Source organism: Polyodon spathula, chromosome 39 (assembly GCF_017654505.1).
Source record: "Polyodon spathula isolate WHYD16114869_AA chromosome 39, ASM1765450v1, whole genome shotgun sequence".
NCBI lineage: Eukaryota > Metazoa > Chordata > Actinopteri > Acipenseriformes > Polyodontidae > Polyodon > Polyodon spathula.
In genome coordinates this window covers 2,129,280-2,157,099 of record NC_054572.1, presented here as the reverse complement: position 1 = coordinate 2,157,099, position 27,820 = coordinate 2,129,280, and the positions used below count along the sequence as shown (strand labels likewise).

Sequence of the window (27,820 nt, the reverse complement as noted above, 5' to 3'; positions counted from 1 at the left end):
TCTTCCAGTCAACTCTGACCCCTTGATGGGAGATGTCAAGCTGAGTCCTGGATGTGGGGGGAAACAGAACAAGATCCCCCCCCCCCCCGGTTGTGATTGCAAAAACAAAAAAAAAAAAATCAAATAAAATGTAACGATTGCACCACCAAGCGCAGCGGATGGGAATCGGGAATAGCAGCAGCATCCGGGCTGAGATGCGAGGGCCCGTTGCAATGTTGCACATGTGAGTGCTTGGTTTTCAAGCGGTGTTTTTGTTCTGCAGTGAGATGTTTGGAAGTGCAAAAGCGAAGGTGTGTGTGTGTGTCTATTGAGCTGGACTAGTGCAAAGAGATGTGTCAACCCGGTAATAATCATAAACAGCGATGCCCGTTGTGATTTCGTTTCTTCCGACATTATTATTATTATTATTATTATTATTATTATTATTATTATTATTATTATTGCGCAGTTCAGTCAATGCATTTTTAACCCCAAACCTGCAGAGACGAGCACCATTTATTTCTGCAATACTGATTTTGTGTACCGTATGTTTGGGTTTGTGCGTCATACTATTGTTTTTACTGCTGGTATTTATTATTCTGAAGATGTGAACCGTTGAATTAATAGATGTGAACTGTCGTTATCGTTGAATTAATAGATGTGAACTGTCGTTATCGTTGAATTAATAGCAAAACCTTGACGCGGATGGCGAGTTTCGACGTCAGAGTGCAATTGTGATTGTAAATGCGTCAGTTTAGTAATATCGTATGTACATCGCGGTTGCCAGGCGTTTCAAGCTAGTTTCTGTTATAATAATACACAATATAATACTTTTTTTTTTTTTTTTTTTTTTTCTTGGAATATAAACGATTGAAATAATCATTTACGTGCAGTGGGTATAATAGTTTTGCGTAGTAGCTAACGTTCTGCGTTAACAAACATTTATAAGTTAAGCAGTTTACCGCATATTTTTCATCACATTGGTGATGCTCAGTGAAACACTTAAAAGACGCACTCAAATAAATAAATAATTTTATTTATTTATTGTTCAGGAATAGAAGAAAATACACAACTAGAAAGATTTACTAGGATGCAGAGAAATACATTAAGTATGAATCAATTAACCGAGGCGCCCTGCTTCTGATACCTCCTAACAGGAGTACTGTTAAATCTTTAGTACCTCCAGCGACTGGTACAAGTTGGGGAAAAAAAAATATAGTCCCGTACTTACTACTACAGTCTGTGGGGTCATGGAGTTTAGAGGACGAGTCGGTAACCAGGGCAACAAGGCACCAGCTTGCCATACCCTCTTGCTTACCAGGGGGGTGAACCACAGAGTGACAGTCCCGTCCACAGCACAGCACGCACGAATTGTTTTCAGTGGGTTTATTTGTGACCAGGGGCGCCTTTAGGATCCTGGTTTTGTTACCAGATACGTCGCGCCATTTTGACCAGCTCTGTATTGTATTATTCTCTTGGTACTAAATGCAGTATCACTAGCCATTCGTTGCATTGGCAGAAATGGCTTGCCAGGTCCCTTGGACCCGAGTGCTTTCTTCATCACACATGCAGCTGGTAGCACTGTTGTGACAGGCGCAGCAATAAGGTCTAAAGCAGGCTGGAGCTGGGCGATGTTCTTTGTAGCAGCTGCAATATGGGTACAGGTTACAGGTGTAACTGTATTGCTTTGTGTTTGTATGGGGGGGTAATATGACTAACATTTAATAAGTAAACAGAAATTAAAATAAATCAAACTTTTATAACTGTTCTGTTTCTGCAGGTGAAAGAGAGAAATAAGGTCGCCATGGAAACGCACTTTAAATCTATACGTTCCTGTTCACCATGACTCCCAGTAGAGGATTCTGGGATTGACGCGGGAATATTTCCCACTGATGGCCAGGACTGGGTAAGGAGAAGCGGGTTTGGGGTCTGATCTGGGGTGGGGGGATTGTCTTGCAGCAATGTGGTCTGCAACAGAGGGAGGGAGGGAGGGAGGAAGTGGGGCTTCCACTACTGAAACCCAGATTCTTAATGGAATATTAATCATTTTCCAACTCTGACCCCAGTGATTTTAGTTTGACTGCTTGATCATTTTATCAATGCGTGTTAACATACGTAGAGCTGGCAGCTGTAGAGTTTCCCCATATAGAAATGAGAAAAGGTTTTTTTTTTTTTTTTTGTATTCATCCCCAGGTGAGGGCAGCATGTATGTTTAACTGTTATCTAATGCTGGTTCCTCTCCTAACTAACCTGGTGTGTGCTTCAGGTGCCAGCCGCTCTGCTGAAGCAATGGGAAGCTGCTATAGCTGTCTGTACAGAGACACCATCCCAGACAACCACCCAACCAGATTCAAGGTGAGCTGACTGGAGACTGGGCACCAGCTCCTCCCTCCCTCTGCACTTCATTATACTTCAGTGGGAATACGAGTCCTGTTGCACAGCAGTTTCACCCATGCCAGGTTTTAAAATGAGCCTGATTAGCCACACTGTATAGGTAACAAGCTCAGGGGTATCTTATTAAACTCATAGTAAAGCCAGGAATGGATCACACTGCTCTGCATTGGGGGTCTTAGTTCCAGCCCTGCATTGCTCTCTTGTGTTGTGTTTGAGGGGATATTTGCTAAATTGTAAAGTTTATCAAGATCAGCGTTCCCTCTAAGCTTTTTGATACTTAGAAACTTGACGTTTTCTTCGGCCACACATTAACCCTTTCAGTATACGTTGTTGCATTATACAATTTTGAAACAATATTCTCAACACTCAATAATATCTCAACAATTCAAATTCAAAGATATAATTCAATTAAGAAACGGCCATGGTCTAAAATTGCAAATTATAGCTTCATTAGAGGCAGGTGGTGTGGAAAGAAATAAAGTAAATAATAATGAAATATGCAGTTAATTTAACTTGCCTTGTTTGGGAAAGCTCTGCCTTGACCACAGTACCCAGGTCTTAGTTTTTACGCATATGATGCAGTGCTTTACATTGACGTCATATTTGCTTTCTTATTCTGTACGTGTTTATGACTGGCATTATGATATTTAACGGTATTGACTCGTACATGATAACGAGAGTTACATAAAAACTTTAAGAACACCATCGCACCATCCTCATATAGATAATCAGGTTTCTTTTAGCTCTGTCTAACTGAAACATTGCTTTTTTGTCTTCGTTGGTGCAGCCGTCATGGTGAGTTTCAGTAGAGACGCGGAGTGAAGTCACATGATGAATAAACTCGCCAAAAAAACATTTCTTCTTCAATTACTGTACATTTAAATGTGTATTTTCGACTAATGTGCCAATTAAATTTTTACCAGTTTCAAAACACTTGAGGTGGTTTCTGAAATGGTTGTTTTTTTAAAAGGGAAATAAAACAAAAACCGTCAAAGTGTTAGTATTGTGAGTTATATTTATGTTTGCCAGAGTATTTATACTTCTAAATAATGCAGGAAGATTGTGCTTTACTGATTTTAGTGTTCAATTATATGACGAGTTAAAAGCTGTAAATTCATGAGCAGCGCTCTACAGAATCGCCAGAGACGGCCCACCCTGTAGATTCGCTGGTGCCCGAGTGAGCTGTGCATTAATGGGACGTGCATTTTTACACAGGGAAATCGGAGAATTAGCTGCAAGACACAGACAAATATGCTTATGTCAGTGCTTTGCACTAATGGTCTCAAAATAATAGGTTTACCTCGAGAGGCTGGAGTCTCGATTGAGGTTGATATTTATGATAATAACTTGCGAAAGTTAGTAAACTGAGAGCGAAGGCTGTTGCCAGTTACTGCGAAAGATGCACGCATTTTAGCCTTGGAGGGAACGCTGATCAAGATTATATCGTAAGTCAGGGTTGGAGTCTTTTTTCCTCTGTATTATGAAAGTGAGTCGGATGTGATTGTTTTATTACATTTTCGCCCAAGGATGGAAATAAGACTCATGCCGTAGTGGTTCAGTTCATTCCCAGGTTTTACTCTAATGGCAATAGAAAACACCCAAGCTGGTTACCTGTGCACTGCCGGTAACCCAAACTGGATCAGACTGCTAGGCAAGGGAACTCTTAATCAAAAGTCTTTATTTCCATGCTTTGGGAAGCTGTCCCCTCGGAGCAGATCTTTACCTGTGGTTTGCCAGGCCTGTAACGTGTGGTTTGTACTTGCAATGCCCGTGTCAGGTGACGAATGTGGACGATGAAGGGAACGAGTTGGGCTCCGGCTCCATGGAGCTCACTCAGACTGAGCTCATCCTGCACACCCGCAAGCGCGACGCTGTCAGGTGGCCCTACCTCTGCCTGCGCCGCTATGGCTACGACTCCAACCTCTTCTCCTTCGAGAGCGGCCGTCGCTGCCAGACCGGCCAAGGTCAGTCCCGTCATTGCGGGTTCATAGAAATCACATGGCTTCCAGTTCCTCCTGAGATTTATCTTTGTTTAAATATGCTAGGATCTGGAAGGTAGATCCCTCTGTTTAGATGTGCTAGGATTTGATAGGTAGATCCCTCTGTTTAGATGTGCTAGGATTTGATAGGTAGATCACTCTGTTTAAATGTATTGGATCTGGAAGGTAGATCCCTCTGTTTAAATGTGCTAGGATCTGGAAGGTAGATGCCTCTTGTTCACCTTTTCTCTCCTCTTGTGACTTTATATGTCTGTATGTAAGTTTATTCGGTTGAGAGAGGGAGAGGGAGGGAGGGAGGTCGGTCGGTCGGTCACGCTAGCTTTAGCTTTTCTGTTCAAGCGTTCCTGAAAGGCACATGCCCATAATGTTGCATCCCATCCATCAGATGCTAAATGATCAGTTGTTAACACGAAGGCTAATAAACTCCAGGGATGTGCATTTTGGTACATTTGATTAAACATATGAATGTTTAAACTCTGTGCTATATCGTAGTTTAAACAATCTCTGTGTATGTACATGTGAATACAAACACACTTTGCTTTATGCTAGTATATACTAACAGTAGACTGTTTCCATGACAATGAGACGGGATTCTAAGCAGTGTTCTACACATGTTTCCATCTTTTTTCTGCATTCCAATAACAGCAACAGCATCACCGTGTCTGTCTCTAAGCAAAGAGTCTTGGAAATCCTTTTTGTAATTGTGTAATTGTGTCAATTAAATATGCAATTTAAAACCAAGATTAACTAAGATAAAATGATTAATCACGATTAATCTTGACAGCCACGATTGCTTGACAGCCCTAATATATAATGACGTGTTTTTTTTTTTTTTTTTTTTTGGATTTCCACAAAAGTTTAAATGATTACAAATAATAATAATAATTTTATCTCGGGACGTTTCGGACAGAAGTCCTCTTCATTTTACATATATATTAAAAGCAATTAAAAATATACACCTTGATGTGGTAGCAGAAATGTCAGTGCCACAACGATATAAATTTAAAGATATATATATATATATATATATATATATATATATATATATATATATATATATATATATTAATTTTTTTTTTTAGGTGTTTAGTAGAGTTTTGTATGAAACACAAGACAATTATAGATTGGTAAGGGGGAATATTACTGAACACATGAGCGGAAATGAAAACAGATACAAATGTTACCTTGATGAGGATTATAAAGAACACATCGAGAACATGACATGAAGCAGTGATAGCAGAGAGACCTGGGCTACAGAGGCAGAAGTTTCTGCTGTAGATATGATAAATAGCTTACAGAAATGTAGGCCAGGAATGCTTTAAATATGAAGGAACAGAAACTTCAGTTCCATGTAACGGAGAACCAATTAATCCACTATGTAAAAAGAGTAATTTTGAATGAATACTACTTAAATGTAGTTACATATCAAATATATTAACTGCAAGGAGTTGGAATCATGATAAACAAGTACATCCACGCAAAAAGCAAAGAATGTGGACTAGGGATTTAGGAAAAGCTTCAAATAATATTTAAAGAGAAATAAATGTGTGGTTTGCTTTTAGCCTGTAAATACCTCCAGTGTTTGTTTTCAAACACACTTTCCCTGTGTTAAACGCACCAAAACGTTGGGAAGTTAGCTCTTTCAGCAATGTGTAGTTAGTGCAAAGCCTTTCCCAAACAAACCTTATTATTCACGGCTACACACAAGCAGTGAAAAGGGAAAAGGTTGGCGAGCCCACCTAGACTGAACATGAGTAGAAAGGTCAGCATTTTCTGTCTGGAAGTCTGTGAGCTTTATCTGCTACAGACCCCACGTCAACACTTGTCTGCCAACCTGAAGATGGGCCATCATAGCAGATTCACATGTGTTACTATTAGTAAACACAAGGTGGCAGCAGAGGTAGATTTGAAAACCTGTTCACACTGGGTTTGCACAACATGGCACTGGGAGCAAAAGCCCTGTCTACTGCATCCACTATGGCCCACAGAGTTCATGAATGAGGCCCTCATGCTCTCTGCCCACCACACCTGGGGTCAATGCCAACTGTAATTGTGCAATTCATAATTCATTGCAGTCTGTATCTGAGGCTTGGTGCTCCAGTGGTTAAAGAAAGGGGATTGTTAGCAGGAGGTTCCCTGTTCAGTCCAGGCTGAGCCACTGACTCGCTGTGTGTGTGTGTGTGACCTCTGAGCAAGTCGCCTAACCTCCTTGTGCTCCGTCCTTCAGATCAGATGGAAAACTGAGGTCCTATTGGAAGTGACTCTGCAGTTGTGATGCATCGTTCACCCCCTATTCTAAAAGTCGCTTTGGATAAAAGCATCTGCTAAATGACTAATTCATAGTAGTAATAATAATAATTAATAATTATAGTTGAACCTGGGTACACCTATGTAATTGTAATTCTACCACATAATTGCTCAATTACAGGTCAGTTACGCATTTATTTGCCATTTGATCTTTATTATTGAGAATACACAGAGTCAATGTGTTTTGTTGTTTGTTACGTTTTTGTGTAATTGTTAATTACTGCAGCATCACGGGAACTGCAATTGAACAAAATACTGTTGTCAGGAAAGTAATTTGGTTTGATGTCTGCACACGATCCAGCTGCTATGTTAGTAAGTTTCCATTTATTGATACCAATATTCAAAAGGTACACATCTATAGCTTAAATCTTTATCATTCGACACAACAAATGTGGCACCTAGTTATAAACTGAAATCAGATAGTGGTCAGCTACCTAATGCTGTGGGAGATAGCTCAGGTACGGAGGTGGTCTGTCATCAGGAGAGGATTCAGGTAGCTTGTCTCGCTCGCACCAGTGAGCACCTGTCTTATATAACCTACCTGCCTGCATGTGTGTGAAGCTGAACTTTGTGATCTCTTCTTACACTCTGTTTCCTAACAATATCAAAACATCTTGGTGTGCGGTGTAATGTTGTTCCATACACAAGGTCAAAATGTACCCCAGTTTCAATTCCTTGCTCCTGGCTCTGGGCTTTTTGGTTTGGAAAGCATCCGCCCACAACTTCAGCTGCTCAGCCTTGGTTGACCCCTAAGGCATTGTAATTGTAGTGACTCTCTGTTTCTGCAGGTATCTTTGCCTTCAAGTGCACCCGCGCAGAGGAGATCTTTAATCTGCTGCAGGAGCTCATGCAGTGCAACAGCATCAATGTGGTGGAGGAGCCTGTCATCATCACACGCAACAGCCACCCCCCTGAACTGGTCCTGCCACGCACCCCGCAGACCCCCAACAGTCAGTACACAACACAATGCATGGACAGCAGCGCTGGTCAGACTGGCTTTAGCAAGGGATGTTTATATGCGCTGTAAAATACGCAAAGCAGCTGCCTGTTTTCAGCTAGCTTCCCCTTCTGTTTTGCGTTCTTGCTCGTAATGCCTGAAATTGGAGCTTTGAACGAAAATGTTTCTGCATGTTTGATAAATGCACATTTTTGTGTGCTTTGTAAGTGCCCACTGGCCGCCTCGGATCAAGCTGAGAGTTTGTTTCTCACACACTCTCTGCTGTGTCGCACAAAGAGTGAAAGAGAAAGTACACATATTAGAAGTCATTCGATCTCAATAAAACACAGACGGAAACCTGATGCTAACATTGTAGTTTAATGCTCTTGTTTTAAATGTTTAGAATACTGTGTCCTTGAGATTCTGACTGATCTAAACTCTCAGTAAATGATGTGTCATTGCTGCAGATCGGTTCCAATAGGGATGTGAATGTCAGTTCCTGCTTCTCGCCTTTGGAAGGCAGTATAGTTTCTCCTGTATCCTGTAGTTTGGGTCTGTTCAATGGTGCTGTGGTTCTTTGTTTCCTCTTTTTCAATTGATTAGTAAAAACATTGCAGCCATGGTAGCTGTGGCAGTGTTTTCAATTGCACCACCTAGCCATCATACTAATTGAAAACATTTGCATAAAAAAAGCACCCTTGGTTTTATTGAGGCCATTCCCGTATCTACATAAACCTGCATGCCAGTGTATTTCAGTGTTTCAGTACCACCATTTTAAAACTCGCTAACAAATGTTGTCTGTTGCTGTTCTGCCCCCAGCTCCAGCCTACACTGTCCCCGGATTCCCGAATGGATACCCTGGATACCCAGTGGGAGGAGACGGCTCCTCACACCCCTCGACACGCCACCCCTCCCTGGGAGAGGACTCCACCCACGGGCTCATCGGCATTGAGGACCAGGTGACTTGAAGAAACATCCGTAACCACGAATGACTCAAAAGCGTTATAGTGTTTGTAATTTACAAATACAAAAAAAAATGTCTGGACTTGTAGAAATGTTGGTCATTGAATTAGTATTTCTTTAAGGTATTTAAAAAAAAAAAAAAGATTTACATAAAGAAACAAATAGCTTTAGCTGTGCTGTTTTTTGAGTTGCAAAAAATAACTTTGCATGGTAATTTAGGGGACTGCATATATCATGGTGGTCCTGCATTACATTATTACACTATAATACAGTATAACTGGTGCAAACTTTGCAGCACTGATAGACAGTAAATGTGCCCCAATGTTTTTTAAAAACAGCCCTTATTTGGAAGTAAGCAGCCAATCCCTGCACAGACCCTTGCTCTGACTCTCCGTCTGTCTCTCACAGGCCCATACTTACGTGAACACTGCCAGCGCAGATGGGGAGAGCCATGGGCGACACTGTGTCCACTCTCTGCCCGAGGTGCGGCCCAACTCTTACCCGGAGAGCGCCAGGGGGGGTGTAGGGCCTGGGGGTCACCCTGGGGTCCACTGCTGCCCTCTGGAGGAGTGCAACCCCCAAGTGTTCCTGCAGCCCCCCACGGGAGAGGTGAAGTTCGTGCTGGGGCCCACCCCTGCCCAATGCAGGCTGATGGAGCGGGAAAGGGAGACCCTGGCCAAGCAGCTGCACGTGCACCACCACACGCACCTGTCCGGCGAGGCGGTGCCGGAACTGGACCCCTCTCCTCTGCCCCACGCTCACCCCCACCACCTGCACCCCTCATACCACCACCTCCACCCCCACCACCCTCACCACAATAACAACAACGAGCACAAGGAAGGCTGCCAGAATGCCAGGCTGACCTACGAGAACATCAACGGTCTGGGAGGGGGAGGGCTGAGGAGGGGAGGCAGCCTGGGAGGTGCTGGAGGAGGAGGCGGGAGGATCAAGCTGTTCCCTGGCAGCGTCTCCCTCTCCGGGTGCTCCAGCAGCAGCAGCAGTGGAGGGGAGGGTCCCCACTCCCTGCCTCCCTCCTCCTCCTCCTCCTCCTCGCAAGGGTTCGGCTGCATGGGGGTCGGCAGTGGCCACCGCAAGATGGCTCTCCTGAACTACGAGAACCTGCCATCGCTGCCGCCAGTGTGGGAGTACCGCGCCCTGCAGAGGGAGGAAGAGGAGGAGGAGGATGAAGAGGAGGAGGACGAGGAGGAAGAGGAGGAGGAGGATTACGAGGAAGAGGAGTACGACGAGTACTCGGAGGGACCCGGAACGCCTAACGGCTACCATGATGACGGCGCCGGGGGCAACGGGAGGGAGGTCATGCGGAACTATGTGAACACAGACCGCCTGCCGCAGGGAGGCAGGAGGCCAGTGTGCCCCCCAAGAAGGCCGCACAGACCTGGGGATTTCCACGGAGGAGGAGGAGGTGGTGGTAATGGGGTCTTTAGCTTCGATTTCAGGAGGGCTGACCCATCCCAGCAGCGGCAGCTCAACTACATCCAAGTTGATCTGGATGGGGATTCTGAGCGTGGGATGGGAGGGGGCATGGGTGCAGGAGGAGGAGGAGGCGGCAACCCCCAGCAGCAGCCCCTGCCTTGTGCTGGCCCCCCGGGCCCCCAGCCCCCCCGTCGCAGCGAGTTCTATGCCGTTATCGACCTGAAGAAGACCGCCGCCATGTCCAGCCTGCAGAGGGCGCTGCCTCGGGATGACGGGACGTCGCGGAAAACCAGGCATAACAGCACTGACCTGCCGCTGTGAGGAGCAGGCGGCACAGAGAGGAGAGAGAAAGAGAGTGGAAGGTGGAAGGTGGAAGGTGAAGTGTCCCCCTCTCCAGCCTCTTTGCGATGGTACGGCAGTATTCGGACCCCCTTTCCATCCTCCCTTTACTCAGAAGAGGTTTGACCCATGTCGAGCAGTGAGCTCTGTGACTTACCTACCTGCAACTGTCGGGCGAAACTACGAAACGTGATTCGTGGGCAGCTTGACGGATCCAGCTGAAACTGACAAGTTTAGGTCAGCCTAATGTAAAAGGAAACTTGCCGATGTGTGTTTGGCCGGCCGTCTGTTCAGGATTGACCTGGCTGCTCCGGATCGAAGCTGGTGGCATGTTGGCATGGCCCCCGCAGGGGCAGCTTGGTGCAGGCAGGGCATTGCCCTCGAGCGAGAGGCGTGCCAGCTGTTGTGTACTGTGTGTGACGCACCTTCCATCCAGCCTTGTAGCTCTCACAAGATGCAGCATCCCCTTTTTACTGCCACTGATTGTGAGCTCCTGTAGCTCGTTAGCTTGATTTAACAGTGGGGTGAGGGGAAGGGTTTTTTTGTTTTGTTTTATAATGGAGTGAATAGGAAACACACTCTTTGCCACTCAGATCCAGGGAAATGCCCCTCTATGTATTTAGCATGATAGCTATTATTTATTATTATTATTATTATTATTATTATTTAGACAGGCACACACACACAACTGTAAGATCATACATGTACACCAGTATTGAACCACAGTTCATGCATGCAGACATGCAAACATATATTCTACATCCTTTTTAGTTGTTTTGTTTTAATTTGAAAAGTAAAACACAGAAAACAATTCCACATCACTTCCAGAATGCAGGGAAGATCAGTCCAAGTTATGATTAACTTTGTTTTGTGTGGGTGGCGGCTGTTCTGAGATACATACTGACAAAAATCAGACACGGGGTGCTGCATCGTTACCGTTTGTGACCATTTTGCTTGACATTAAAATAATCAAAAAAAAAAAAATAGAATATATATATATATATATATATATATATATATATATATATATATATATATATATATATATATATATATATATATAAACTCAGTGCCCCAAAAGGGAAAGGCGCTTTGCATTAACATGCAGTTCTACAAAGGTGCCAACTTTCCTTTACTGTACAGTATGAGTGTAGTGACTCAGATTTTTTTTCCCATGTGCCATTACATAGTCTGGGAATGTGAGGGCTAAAAAAACCTAAGAAGAAGTCTTAACTGTGAATGTTTTTTTTTTTTTCCTTGTGTTGAATCTACAGAAAGTACTCGTGTGCATTCTGTAGAGGTTTCAGGCTCACTGGACCCTGGCAGGTCGTCTAGTCTGTTGGGTATTGGGCAAATGAAAGCTACACACACACAAATAATCTGTGTTTATTTTTAACCAGCGTCTAACTGAGAGGATTTTGAATTCGGCAAGACTTTTTACCCTGGGGAATAAAAAATAAATAAATTAATATAATTTCAGTCCTAATTTTGCGAATGTATTTGAATTGATTGGAGAGAGACTTCTTCTAAATGCGTTAGACTGTTTGAAAATAGGATTCTCTGCATTTCTGCCAGCCCCAGCTGTGCACTGGGGTTTAAATTTCCCCAGAGTTCCCTCCAAGCCTTGTTTGTGGGGGTCTCTGGTGCTGGAGTGACCACCAGAACTGAAAACCCACCAATCAGATTCTGATGTGCACACTTTTAGGATAAACAAAACCATGCACAGCCCACCCACTGTATTACTGCACCCAATCAGAGGTGAGCATTCCCAGGACGGGTTGGTGGCAGAATGGATGGTCATTTTGAAGGAAGGCCACTACCACTGCAGACTGGTGGTATTGGAGTTTAAACAACGCCTTCTGCTTTGTTACCACGTAACTGGCCAAAACAGATCCAATTAGAATAAGGGAAAGGGTTCTGAAGAAGCAGGTTTTAATAAGTCCAGACCCCCTGGTGGAAGCAGTGCAAGGCTGTACAATGGGTGGGAGTGTACATAGCTGGAGCCTTTTTACAAAACAGATTGTGATTGGAACAGAAAGCCAGGGTGAGGGAAGACTGGAGTCTGCTTAAGCCAGCGGGTGCCCTGTTATTGTTGTATTTTTATATCATAAATATACTCAACATATCACTACACTGTGCCATATCAAAAGGTGCCAACCCTACTCTTCTAAAAACGAAGTCTAGGATAACTGTACGGTTGGCAGGAAACGGAGGAACCGTGAACCATGGTGTTTACACCGAGACGGTATATCTGTGGCATTGCTGGCAGTTTGTAATGTTTTATTTACGATTTCCATTCTTCTCCTGTGTTTAGTGTTAGACCTGTCTTGCTGATGGCTTGGTTTGACTTTCCTAAGGTACCCAGACCTCAGCGATTGTTTCAGTTCAATTCAAAGTGCCAATGCGGGAACTGGCTGTTGCATTCAAGTGTGCTTTGGTGTTTTGTATTTTTTTTATATCGCTTGTTGAAATGTATAGTAACACTTACTCACTTTAGAGTCCTAAACTAAATAAATAAATAAACCAACGACCAGCAGTAAAACCAAGCCTGCCTGATATTTATCCTGTGAAGTGCTTTGCGGGGTTACACACAAATCTGCTTTTTACCCCCCCCCCCCCCCCCCCCCCCCCCCCCCCGCCCCGTGCTCCAGTAAGCCCAGATGAGCCTGAAACTATCGCCATTGCTACCTTTTCATAAAACACCGTGCCAAAGCTCCTGTCACATTGCCAAACCGCTAAATCAACAGTGCTTTAAAAAAAAAAAAAAAAAGTTTAATATCTTTCCTGCACCGGATACAACTTAATTGATCTGTGTATTTATTTATTTATTTGTGTGTGTGTGTGTGAGTATGTATGTAAGTGTTACTATAACTATCTTTATCAGCCAGTCCAAGAAGCCTCATCTTGTTTCTAAGCGAAGCTAAACTGTCTCCATGTTCTGTTCTCTCACTCCCCGGCCTGCGTGCCGGCTTTAGTTTGGTGGCAAATATTCCCGATTCCCTCATTGTACTGGTTTTGTTTCATTCCATGTGGCCGGCCATGCTTTCTTCTCTGCAAATAATAATAATAATAATAATAATAATAATAATAATACAGAAGTGAGGAAGTAAAAACTTGGAAGAATCTTCCGTCCCGTTTAGTCTGCTGAATGTTGAGAGTGACACTGTTGTTATGATCCACACTGGATAATGTATTCAATTCGACTCCAGTGTTTTTTCACCCTTTTTTCTTACACTATATCCTTTGAATTGGGGACCCAAGAGTTTCAGTAGTACAGCATAAGCAGCAAAGCCAACCTAGATTTTCCAGATCGGGAGTTTTTGTGAACGATTTTTTGTATTTTGTGTTTCATGCCAAGTTATCTTTTATTATCTTTTAAAGATGGTACGGTGGTTGATGTTTACAATCCCATATCCTTAATTCTCTTGTGCATGCACTTGTCATTACTTGTGTTATTATTATTATTTTTATTGTAACTATGTTTTTGTATTTGTACAGGTGCACTCGTCTCGTAGGTACTAAAGTGTTCCAGTTAGCTGTAAATATTTGCTCTAAGTACTCGACCCGTCTGTTTGTCAGTCTGTCTGTCAGCGTGCTATTGTGAGAATTCATTAGCTAACGCAAGTCTTATGTTACTAGGATCCTTGTGGGTTTCAGAACAGGATTGGGAATGTTTAGGGTTTAATGCACCATAGCCTCAAAAGCTTTCAGAATGTATTCCAATGGGGCTTGGGAGGGGGTGTTTTACATGGGCTAGCTTCAACACATGAGGTTCATGTGACTGTAACCATTGCTGATTTCTGGTTACATATGACACAAAGGATTGTGACCCGTATCATTGTGTTTCATACCAGGGATTGAGTAGAGAATACTTTCTCCAGGCACTGGCCTTAATCTTTGGGGTTTCAGAATGGGTAGACAGCAGTCCCTCTGAGCCTGACCAGCAGCCTTATTCTGAGCTGATGACCCTAAATGTATGACTCTTAAATGTCTGGCACTATTGTCCTTCAATTCCCCAGGTAACCAAAGAAACTGGCAGCACATTGACAGCTTCACTTCAGAACACTGCAAAGCTGGCCCCATTTTGAGGTTTAATTCAGGCTCTACTCTACACTGGATTGGGGAAAGCTAGTTCTCAAAAGGATTCTGTGTAGTGCTGCTGAGCAGTTGCTGCCAGTAACAGTAAAGCAGAGCAAGCATGATGCTGGAACTCTGACCCAAGTAGTGTGGTTCCGTCCTGTCTGCTCCTGGGTTGGTTCCTATGTAGTCTTGGTGTCCAATGGTCCTTGTCCAGACCCCTCCCCAAAGTTGAAACCAAGAAACCAATGAACCGATGAAACCAAGAGTAGAAATCCTGTATTTATTTAAAGGGGGATAATAGCGTTCGGTTGTGCTGGCGGTGTACATTTTACCCTACATAGGGTAAGAGGATATGTTTTTGTCCTACTCATGCATCCCACTGAGTGAATGATCTAGGCTCTAGGAGTGACATGCCTGTGCAGCTCTAAACCCTCTCCCCTAGTTTTCTGGATGTATGAATTAACTCTGTGGATCACCTTTTTGGGGGATTTTAATTTTCCTTTGGTGCTTTCAAATGTCGTGGTGTGGGTTTGTGTTGTTTTTTGTGGAGTAATCCCTTTAAAAACCCTGGACAGGGAGAGAATTGGTGTCAGCGGTGGGATTAGTTTCCAATGTGGCAGGGCTGTGCATTACATTCCAAACCCACCCTGGAAGTACATCGTGTTCAGCACAGTCTTAGAGACACTCGGGGTAACAATACAACCCATGTGCAGATAATGGGGCAATACAGCACTGGAAATTCACGAACTTACTTTAAAGTGAATTCGCAGTTTTGAAAGTTCAAAATCCCACTGTGAAAAAGACTGTGGTTTGGACTGGATATTTGATCCAGCCATTTCCTTGAATTCCTTCTTTCTTAACAATCTGTAAATTTCCACAAATAATGATGCCTTTGAAAAGATCCCCATTGCGCCAGGACTCCGGTATGGGGTTAAATATTTGCTAAATACAGCGCATTAATTAAATCTTTGTTTCCTGGACAGTTTGAATAAGAAACCTATAAACCTAATCGCTGTAAATAACATGCTTGCGTTTTTCCATAAATATTTATTTTATGTCTAGGTCACTTTTGAGTAGAAAAGGCAGAAGAAATACAACGCTGTAGATTAGGTGATAAAACTGACCTTGTATCGGCATTGGCTAAGTGCTCCCACAGTCATGCACACGCACACATGCGCGTAGCCCCCAGTGGGAGTGTGTTTTGCATTTAAAACAATTGCAATGAAAAATGCTGATTCCAACAGCGAACTATGAATTGAGCTACAGCTTTCCCTTTGTAGTTCGTTAAAGGGCACCCCAGTCCAGACCTGTCAATTGTGCCAAATAATTTAATGTTTATCCTTTGTAAAGGATCAGGTCTTTGAACGGGACCAAAAGCCCTCCTGTAACTCTTTCGAGTGACTCGTGTGCAGCCAGTCATTCACAGACTGGTCCTGATTTTTGAGTGAGAAGTGGGGAGCTGTGTTTGAACAAAGCTTTGAGTCCAGCGCTCTGAAAGGGGTTACACCACAAAGGTCTGTACTATTCTCTTTCAGCAAACACTAGAGAGAACTAGTTCCTTCATATATATATATATATAATATTATATATATAATATATATAGATATATATAATATATAGATATATAATATATCGTTATATCTCATGCAATATTGAGTATTCAGGCTGGACATTTCCTTTGAGGGATGGCAAGATTTTTTTAAATTATTTTATTTATTTTTTCTTGATGTTTCTGTTTTATGGAAATCTAACAATTGTATTATAATATACATATATACATATATGTACACTGTAACTGTTCTAGGTTGAAGCTATAGCCTCATTTCATACCTGTTTCTACTTTCTGTATGGAACTGTACTAAAGCAACGTGAGACCAGTCAAACATGGGCAGGAAATGCTGTATTATAATTTAATGTGCACTGAAAAATGTATACTGAATAAAGACAAAAAAAAAGCAGAATGATGTTTTGTGCTTATTTTATTTGCAGTTTGAGCTGCAAGACCTGCTTGTTAAAATCACTCAGCAGTTTAATAAAACAAGCTGAAGAAAGATATTGTGAATCTGGAGTTCTACTCACAGGAACATATCTGGGTATTTAAAACAAGTTCTGGGCTAATGCAACGCAAAACTATTTTTGCATGAAACTGAATCTGTGACACAGCTACTATATTAAATGAGCTTTTCTTCACATATAGCTTTAAAGGTACACACACACATGCACACGTGCAGACCAGTAATGTTTTAGAGTTTTGAGACCACATTTCACCACAGTCTATAGCAATCTGGTACAGTGGATGTGATATGATGGTGGAAAGCCCTTCATGTCTGGAATAACCAGAAGAAGAAACTATGTTTGGGTTTATTGCTTAATCCAGGTCTAGTGTAAACAACTTGTAATGCAAAGTGATAATTCCAGGTAGTTTTCTCAATTTAAGCAAACTGATTAGCTAAACCAACAAAAGCTCTTCCCATGTGATGTATCCGGGCCTGCTTGTGGAGTCCCCATGAAGGCTGTCGCTCTCACTCTGCTGTGCTGTGCTGCTGCTTCAGTAAACAGTTAATGCATCTGGTGTGGCTCTTGTGAAGGAGAGGGATTGTTAACAATCAGCTTCAGACCCTGCAGAGCTCCACTGAAGCACCTCACTCCTGAGCTGAATACTCTGTACCCAGTACTGGTTCTTTCTCTTGCACGCCATTATTTGCCACTGAATAGACCCAGACATTTGATATCGCTATCTTCATTAGACTAATAGCTAGTTTTAGGCAATTTCTTCTTGAGGTCATGGTGCAGTTTCACAGCTGTGTCTATTGCTCTCTCTCATTTTCTGCAGCACATGGTGGAGTGCAATACGATGAGCGATCTGCAATATCTGACCTTCACCATCAACGGCACTGACTTTGTCACCCTAAGCCTACGCTATTAATGTGAGTGAGTTCTCACTATCTGCCTTTATTACATTCCTCCAGAACACAGCCTGAAGTGTTAACTAGTAATGTTGACTTTGTTTCCTTGCGTTTCTTTTTGCATGTTTGCATGTCCTTCCCCGCTGACCCTGCTGTTGTTTGTCCTTGCAGAACCTCCAGGATTGGCGTTCAGAGCACCTTGCTGCCGTCGGACACCGGAGAGCCGCTGCGGATCCTGGGCGATGTGTTCCTCCGGGAGCCTTACTCTGTGTACGACCGAGGGAACGACAGAGTGGGACAGCCAGCTCTCCACCTGCAGCCTGAACACTGATTCCAACAGGTAGCTGTTAATAATCGCCATTAATTTTATAAATCACACAGTAAAATAAAGAGCTGCTACAATAGAAACATATTTCTGGGAATGCCTTTTTACTTTTCCTTTGTAATAACAATAGGTGTGATTTCTGAAATAGGCAAACAGCTGATCAGGTATTCTAGAAAACCCAACAAAAGATCTTCCCACGAATGTTTCTTTTGAGTTTATTTTAACATTGTTCTGATCTGAGATGATATAAAGGAATGGAAAGGCAGGCAGGGGGAACAGCCTCCTAAAGTCCCCATGAAGGCTCTCGCTCTGGCTCTGCTGTGCTGTGCTGCTCCTGACATGGGGCTCCTTCGGTAAGCTGATACTCTGTTTATTAACTGAATGTATTTATTTTATTTCACTACTCATGAATTCACACAATGCAAGGTCATGGAGCCCTCATTAATACCCTCCAACCAAAACTCATCAATTGAAGCCCCTGTGCTCCCCAGCATGCAGTTTACACGGCTCTGCTGAACAAGTGAACAATCCCAGCACTCCCTACTGATGTTATAAATCACACAGGAAAAAAAGCATTGAAACAGCTGTAAATCACCTTATTATTATTCATTAATTCAGAACTAACAAATACTAATAATTCAAGTTTAAAAATATTCTTTCTGTCTTTCTTTTAGGATGGATGTTACGATCATTAGACTCCTGGTCTACCACTAGGCGCTGCAAAGTTGAATCAATCTAAAATATTTTTTTAATAAAGGCCCAACATCTCATACGCTCATATTCAGTTCATGTTTGAAGTGCTGAATGTGTAGTTATACTTAAACAATATTTGTTTTTCCACTCTGCTCAATAATTAAAAGTTGTTTCGTTTAGTTATCACAATTTATAAAAAGTTCTCAATATGTACGTAACTGTGAGCACTTTTTTGTTTCTCAGCAAACCACCCTTTGTTCAGCTCCTCTCAGTCCTCCACCTGGTCCAGTCCTTCTCCCTGCAGTACGGCACTGGGAGCCTCACTGGGGTCTTCGGCTACGACACTGTCACTGTGAGTACCCCGGGCTTCAGATCCACAGAGACGGGGATGTGTGGGTAGAGAAATACCCAGGGAGAATAAGAACGTCTGTGTGGGTTTACGTCCTTATTTTAACTCATTAAGTGCAATAGTTCTCATTTGAGGACAGGCAACTTTGTAGCTTTTTGGAGCATTGTCTTTAATTATATTGTTATGATAACTCTAATTTTGTTTACAGTAAAATTTAAGCCTAAATGTAACTGATAATTCTACAATTATAGCCTTTCAGATAATTTTATGACACCTCAATATAAAATAAGGAACTGAAGCCTAACAGATACATTTCTTGAATTTTTCCTCTGAACAGTGATGGTAAATTTCCATTAATTACGTTGGGTTTCAAATCTGGTGTGAAATTTCACTGGTCTTATTACTGTCCTCAAAATATGACACAGCAGTTTGTAGCAAAAACAAAGGATTGACATTTTTTCTGTGAAGAAATATTGATTCGGAATGCATCAAATCCCATAAATACAACTTGTGTTCTGATTTTCTTGTAATAACATGCAGAGGAAAGAGTTCCCAGATTTGACAGGTCTGCTGCTGCACAGTGCTGCCCAGTCTAACCACTAACTCTCCTGCTGCTCAGATCGGAGGCATTACCATCAGCAACCAGGAGGTGGGTCTGAGCACCAATGAGCCCGGCTCCAACTTTGTGTACGCCCAGTTTGATGGCATCCTCGGCCTGGCCTACCCCAGCATCGCAGCAGGAGGAGAGACCCCTGTCATGGACACTATGATGCAGCAGGGCTTGCTGCAGGCCAACGTTTTTGCCTTCTACCTGAGCCAGTATGTTAGCCCCAATAATCTATTATTTAAGGGCTAGATTATTATTCTACAGCAGTTTTTAACATCAATTATAACTTGTTATAGATACAGTTGATCTTTTTTTTTTTTTTTTAAATATGCATTATTTTGATGCTGTTTTTTCTCAGGAATGAAGCCCAAGGCAGCGAGGTGACATTTGGAGGTGTTGATGAGAGCCGATACACTGGCAGCATCTACTGGACTGACGTCACTAGTGAGACGTACTGGCAGATTGCAATTAATGGGTATGTCCTCCTTCGTTATCTCTCTCTACCTTAACCTGCACCATGCCATTGCATAAAGGCGGCAGCTGTACATTTTAAACAGCACTACACAGGCAGTGGTGTCTTCAATATGTCTCCGGACCGCTGCAAATGAAACCATTTTAGACTTTAGATTTGAAAGCAACAACCACTTAAGGCTCAAGCCTAAAACTGTGTTGACTTTTTAGCTTCTCAATCAACAACTAGCAGACTGGCTGGTGCAGCAATGGCTGCCAGGCTATTGTGGACACAGGCACTTCCCTCCTCACCTGCCCTCAGCAGTACCTGGGATACCTGCAGCAGTACATTGGAGCTCAGGCTGACGAGAATGGGGAGGTGAGTACTCACACTGCAGTGGAACTCAGCATAACCAGTCTCCACTGTAACTAGGGATTAAACAGCAGCTCAGTCTACATACACATTGTCAACTGTACTGTACTTTATATGTCCTTAATTGCACTGTGGTTGCATTTTTTTCTTTCAACAGCATGTGCAAATACTGGTACAAGAGACTTTAGCAACGTCCTTATTTTTGTATATATTTTTTTTTTTATAATTGTCATTTTGTTAATAAACATGAGGTTGCATTCCGTCGATGTGCGATGATTGCATTTTTACAGAGCAATTATAAGATAACAAAACATCTAAAATAAAGTCAGACTTCCATGCAATTACAAAAACAATCTATTCATGGAGACTCCATTTAAATATATATATATATATATATGTTGGGCATGTTTGATTTCCAATACGTGCTGTATAATCCTAATGCTTGTTTCTTGTTATTTTCAGTACATTATTGATTGCAACAACCTGGCTAACATGCCTACTATTTCCTTTAACATCAACGGAGTGAACTTCCCCCTGCCCCCATCTGCCTACACCATCGTTGTAAGTAATGTCCCCTTTCCTCTGTGCCTCACAGAGAATCCAGTGTTCTGTCTTGATTACAGGTTATTACATTGTGTGTGGGGGTCTCTTATTGTATAGGATGTGATTGTTCAGTTTTGTGAGAGAGAACACCCTCCACACGACTGATCTTGCACACAGAAACTACTATTAAACACAATAAGTGTTGTTTTTACTCACTTTAGAATGATGGCCTGTCTTCTTGCACAGGATGACATCTCTGCACAGGATGCGATTCATTTCGAATTTAGAGAAATACTTAACGGTTATCGGTTGGTTTTTATGTGATTTAACACAGTTGTTACATCGATGGTTCGTAGTTACAGCATAACTATATATTTAATTTGTGTAATTACAATGTAATTACTTGTGTACGGGCTACAGACTGCAGTTGCAGTTCCACAAGCCACATGTCCTCTCATAGTCTCTTGAGACTTGCTTTGGGTTGTTGGTTGCATTTGATTAGAGGACAACAATAACAGTGTAATTACATGGTAATAACTGGGTAGCTACCCCCAACGCTTCCTGTTGTTCTGCTTTTTGATAAACTTTGCACAGGAGAAAACAATGACTAAACATCTTCCCATTTACAAGCTGCTCTAGAAAACAGCTTTGTTTAATTCAGCTCCATTTTTAAATCCCCAGGTAAAGTTGAACTGGAGCAGAGGAATAGCAGGTTCGTGAATATAAAGGTAATATACAGTTGAGATCTACCAGTTTACCTGTATACACTACCTGTACCTGTCTGTCTGTCTGTCTGTTCGTCTACCTAGTTCTGTGGATCATCTTTTCTGTGATGTTTTATTAGATTGCTATGAGAGTAAGAAAACACATATTTCTGATGATTGTGAATGGCTGTTGGAACAGGTGTAATTGATGTTTCCCATTAGTTTTTCAGGTATTCTGAAGGTGTGATGTTCATAAGCGAAGCAGGGGTACAGCAGTGAAGTGGAGGGTGGGAGTTACACTGCCCCTTACAGGCTGGAGGCTGACAACACTTTGTAGTGTTGGAGAGTGATAATCTTCAAGAATCATGCTCAGCTTTACTTTTCCTTTGCGGTCTGTTTTTTTCCTTTGTTCATGGTTTTGAGTGACTGCTGCTCCTGTTTGTACCCTTTTAAAGTTCTTAAATAAGAAACTGAAAAAATGTGGCTTTGTAAAACTGATAAAACTACAGATCACTTTGTCTGTGATGTATGTGGATTATCGCTTGCCTTGCTGTCTTGCCCGTCTTTCGACACTTATTTGGAATAAAATATTTTTTAAAAAGTGTTTTCATTAACCAAGAAGACAATATGTTCATGAAGCCTTAATTATTAAACTCACCAAGTAAATTACATTATTTAGTAAATTATACTATGCAGTGGGTTCAGTGTTTTCTCTGTGCACCACAGCTCTGTGCTTTCTTACAGGGCAGAAGTTCAATAAGGTTGGGATTTCCAAAAAGGAGCAGAGGTGTTGCATGCCCTCCCTACCCTGGCTGTATTCCTGGAGTCACTGATTCTCTAACAGCATGTAAACAGGGGAATCACACGTCCTCGATAACGTGCTAATTGAATTGAATTAGCATTGGTAATTTTGCTAATTGCATAAAGTGGAGTGCAGAGCATCCCTTCAGCTGAAGAATCAATCCAAACCAACTCTCTAAGGTAGCTGCAGGACAGCCCAATATTATTCAAACATCCAGATATCGACCCCACTCGTTCCCTTCTCTGGTGCTATTTTCTGGCAAGGTGATATGAAAAGCACGTCACCTGCACTGCTGGAACGCTTTCTGATTTCAATCTTATCCATGAGCCATAGTCGTTTTTTTTAAAATGTAACAAAAAAGTAACTATGTAATTTTTTTTCCCCATATATCGTCATCGTTAATGTAAGATACAATGGAGTTTATATGCCATTTATTTTGAAACTTTACTGCGCAATTAACATTTATAACATATCAAATAAATCTACATGAATTCCTGTAGTGATTAATGACTACACAATTGCAATGTGATTCATGGATCTTCTTCACTGTGTCGTTAACTGAGGGTTACAGCCATTCGAAGTTAGGTACGGTTCTGCTGTTGGGTTGGTTCATATTTGATGTAGCTGGGTCCAGATATCCACTGTGGGTTAGGTGTGGTTCTGCTGTTGGGTTGGTTCATGTTTGATGTAGCTGGGTCCTGATATCCACTGTGGGTTAGGTTCTGCAGTTGGGTTGGCTCATGATTGATGTAGCTGGGTCCTGATATCCACTATGGGTTAGATGCGGTTCTGTTGTTGGGTTGGGTCATGTTTGATGTAGCTCGGTCTTGATGTCCACTGTTGCGTCTCACTGTTTGGGTCCCTCTCTCTCAGGGTGCCTCTGAAGAGACAGAGGTCCATGAGGCAAGTGATGCGGGCGAGGGAGGCCCTGTCTGAGTTTTGGAAGAAGCGTCAGCTGGATATGACCCAGCACAGTGAAGCCTGCCCTGCTGCCACACAGGGAGATGAGCCCCTCATCAACTACATGGACGGAAGGATCTCCTGAGTGTGTGACCGGTCAGGGGCTGCAGCACCAAACCAATATCCCTCACTATACATGAATGGAAATAAGACTCCTATTGCATAGCAGTGTGATCCATTCTTGGTTTTATTATGAGTTTAATAGAACACACCTACGCTTGTTACCTGTAGACTGTGGCTTATCAAGCTCATATTAAAACCTGAAATGGGTGTGTGAAAGGGTGGCATTGTAGCGAAGGCTGGTTATCTGCCAGAGAGAAAGCTGCAGTTTCAAGTGTAAATGCACACTTTTATCAACAAAACAAACACAATAAAACACAGGAACAAACAAAAGTTTTGAACAAACAAAAATCAAAAACAAAAAAATTGGCAGGAATGTGATTTTAACCCCATCCCTGCCAAACTTCAATTCAACATGTACAAACTTTATAAGCAAAGCACAATATTTACACTTCAGGCTTCCGCCCTGCCACACGATGTAACTGCTCTGCAATAGGAGTCCTATTCCCATCCCTGCTCTCTTTCTTAGTGTCCTTTTATGTTCATCACAGCGGTTTCCCCATGCTTATACCACTATTCATGATGCCTTTTGTTTCTTTAGCATGGTTCTTTGTGATTTATCAATCTGTGCTTAAACATACTTTCACTAGGCATCCCTATACTTTTCTAAACTTTCAAAGGGCTATCAACACAAATATCCATTGGCTGAATCAATGCATCTTATGTCATGTTCACATGCCATCCATATTATAATTATATGTTGCATAATTTTAGTTTAAAAAAAAAAACCTTATTTTACACACACACACACACACACACACACACACACATATATATATATATATATATATATATATATATATATATATATATATATATATATATGCACATTCTATGTTACCATGGCAAAAGACCCCTAAACTGGAAAAAAGAAATCAGGATATTAGTAATGTTCATATGTATCATGTGACTAATATTCTTTTCATATTATACTCTTTTCTATGCCATCACCTTCATATGCATCACTAATTAAAACAAGCACTGAAAAGCAAATAATAATAGACTTCATTCAGAGCAAAGATATGAACAATTCAGGTTCACATCAATAATAGAAGAATTTCAGATTTTTCAGATACCTGAAAAAGACCTGGACAAACATGTTTGGAATTTCATCTTGTCAGTAAAAAAAAAAAAAAGAACAACTTTGAACCAACTTCTCTCCAAACCATCCTTAGCAGTGTTGCGCAAACATGACTATGAAAGCTGCCTTCTCTACAGCAACCCATCGTAGTTTACACAACTTTACAAACTATCTCAGCAAAGAAAAACATCTTAAAATAATAATATGGGCCAGAATATATTAGCACACAAAAATATATCTCTTGTTGCTGTGCCACTCATGCACAATGGCTCAAAACCAACTCAGAATATATTATTGTGTTGTGATTCTGACCCATATGCAAACAAGTCTTCTATTTTTCAGACTGAATATTATGGGGAGATCTCCATAGGGACCCCTCCTCAGAACGTCACTGTGATCTTTGACACTGGCTCGTCCAACCTGTGGGTCCCCTCCGGTCTGTGTTCCAGCCAAGCCTGCGATGAGTTTGAACTCCTCTCCACATTTTGACAGCAACTCAGGGACTGAAACAGGGTTAGGTAATACTAGCCAGCAGCAAGTACTTCAAAAAGGTTGAGCTGCCTCATCGAGAGACATTCAATCCTGACCATTATCAATCTCCTTCTGTTTGACTTTTCAGAAGCCCACCACAGATATCATTCTTCTGACTCTCTGACTTACCAAGTCGATGGAAGCCAATTCTCCATTCAATATGGCTCAGGGAGCCTGACTGGAGTCCTAGGGATTGACCTGGTGGCTGTATGTATTAATAATGGTTTTGCTGAGTCTTTATTGCTGTAATAACTACATAAACATGTAATTATATTGTAATAACTGAATCCACATGTAATCCCATTGTGATAACTGAACAGACATGTAATCCTATTGTAATAACTGAATGTACATGTAATTCCACTGTAATAATGGAATAGACCTGTAATCCTATTGTAATAACTGTAGCGGATATTTACTACATAGGTAAGTATATAAATTAATTATAGCATCCCAAATGAAAATAACATCTATCTCTTATAAATCCATGTACACTAATATATATCTTCAATATATCCTTTTTCTGTTCGTAGTATATAGCTTTAATATTTTAAACAATATTCCCCATTAACCCTTTGACGCCTAAACAGAATGACCATATACGGGCAGGAATATGGCCACTTTGTGTTTTAGCGCTTGTAGTTCGGCAACCTTAAATCAGAAATTAAAACCGAATATCTCCACAGAAAGGCATTAAGCAGTTGTTTCTAATTAGGTCGTGTAATTTGTGAGTGGAATGCATACTTTTGTTTATATTATGCTGTGTATCTATGCTGCCGAAACAAACAGAAAAAACGTTTATGTTGCAACAAAGCTGGAAACTATATTGATCATTTGAAAAAGCAGTAATGCAGGCATATCTCTGTCGTGAATATAGGTGGTCAGAAAGAATTCTGTTTTTTGGCTTGTTCAGCGACCATGCGGCAAAGCAACATTGATTCAAGAAAAAAAACAACAACAACAAGAACAACATTCTTGCATGTTGGATTAAGGTTTGGTGCACTTTGAAACGGTTCATGTCAGATTGATTTTCATTAGAAGTTCTGCCTCAAATCAGGATTTTTTGTACAGAGTTTTAATTCTCTAACGAATTGGATAAAGCAAAGGCAGAATACTGCATACACGAGACGAACAGGTACATGTAATTCTACTTGTATTCATAATCTCGTCTCATTAACTTACTCCAGCAGTTTACCATTCACTTTGCCTGCCTGTATAACAAACCCCTCACCCCTATTGCATGGTAACTCTCCCTGTCCTGTAGGTGGAGGGGATCGCTGTGTCTAATCAACAGTTTGGAGAAAGTGTGAATTACCCGAATTACTCCAGTGGCGGGGAGCTCATCTTTGGGGGGTTTGACCCCTCACACTTCTCCGGGGAGCTGCACTGGGTTCCCGTCACAAAGCAGGGCTACTGGCAGATCCTGGTGGACAAGTGAATTGAGAGAACCACATAGACAATACAGAAACTCTCTTTGGTGACTGTTCTGTAACATGAGTCCATTCATTCAATAAACTATTACATTGGGTCTCCCATAAATGATACAAAACATTTGTTTTGCTGCTGTAGCATGAGAAGTGATGGAAATGGTGTTTTGTTTTCATTAAGTAATTCATCATGTTAACTGTATTGCATATGCTAAAAGAAATTACAACTTGGTCACAGGGCCAAAGCAAGCATGATTTAAAAAAAGAAGTGTAACCTGGTTTTGTCCATTTACCAAGGGCAAAAAATAATAAAAATATAACTAACTTCTTCTTCTTCAGTATCAAAGTGAATGGTGAGGTGATGTTCTGCAGTGGTGGCTGCCAGGCGATTGTAGACACGGGCACCTCGGGTCCCACGGGACCCACTGCAGACATCACAGCCCTGCAGCAGGTCCTGGGAGCCTCGTCCCTGGATGAGGGGACGATGAGTGACTCTGCTCTCCCTGTGACTGGAACCTGAACTCCAAATCACATTCAGATCCATCTCGCTCCTAGACAAGGTCCTCTGCCTGTCTACTGTGCAATAACATACAGGCGACCATTTGTGAAAATGACCTTTAAAAGCAAAGGCCAACAATATTGTCTTAAAAGATGTTCCATTCTTCTTTAATATTACCTTAATTACCTGTAGGTATAGAGATTTTAAAACTTGTGTCCTTTATCGCACAAAATGGCAAAACAGCAATTAAAAGATGGAGAAGACGGGGCATCTAGTGACTAGCTAGAGTGGAAAAGCTTAGATAGTGAATTGCGTTGATTGAGCCGCTGTCTGTCTGTCTGTCTTATTTCCCATTGTCTCCTGCTTGCTGTGTTAGTATGCTGTTGAGTGTGGAAACATCAACGAACTGCCTAACCTGACTTTTACAATCAACGGTGCACTCTCAACCCAGCTGGTTACGTTGTGATGGTAAGAAGCTTTTAGATGTTTAGGGAATGTAGCTTGAGTTGTATTTCTCAGGTTAAAAAGTACTTTAAAATGTGTTAATAAACTTCTAACCCTCTTTAAAACAATTGCAAGGGTTTGGATAGACATCAGTCTTGATTGAATTAATCATCATGTGCTTTTAAACAAAAACAGTCCTTAGCAAAATATTCTTCATACCACTATAGCAATGGATTTTGAGAAGGTTGGTTAATGTTACACCTTGCGTGTTTAACCTCTTCCTCTCTGCCTCTTCAGGAGGAGTCTGAGGGGCTCTGCACCACTGGGTTCCAGGGTATGGACACCCCCCCCTCCAGCGGGTCCTCTCTGGATTCTGGGGGACGTCTTCATTGGCCAGTTCTACTCCGTACTCGACCGGGGCAACAACCGCGTTGGCCTGGCCAAAGCCGTCCCCTGACCCCGGGGTGACATCTGGAGAGGGAGAGTGGAGAGTGATCGTGACACTCCCGGAAGTCAAATGCGACTTAAAATGAGCTAGACGACCGCACTGCTTGTATACAGAAAATTCTACAT

At 41.9% G+C, this 27,820-nt stretch overlaps 1 protein-coding gene and 1 pseudogene across 1 annotated transcript; both read left to right on the top strand.

Moving 5' to 3' along the window:
• Positions 1-35: 35 nt before the first annotated feature.
• LOC121304670 (fibroblast growth factor receptor substrate 3-like) lies at positions 36-11,301 on the top strand. Its single transcript, XM_041235936.1, has 7 exons — positions 36-223; positions 1,760-1,885; positions 2,246-2,334; positions 4,151-4,337; positions 7,469-7,630; positions 8,437-8,576; positions 8,989-11,301. The coding sequence occupies exons 3-7, from the start codon at positions 2,269-2,271 to the stop codon at positions 10,333-10,335; spliced, it is 1,902 nt and encodes a 633-aa protein (XP_041091870.1). The 5' UTR covers positions 36-223; positions 1,760-1,885; positions 2,246-2,268; the 3' UTR covers positions 10,336-11,301.
• On the top strand, positions 10,422-27,820 carry LOC121304665 (annotated as a pseudogene).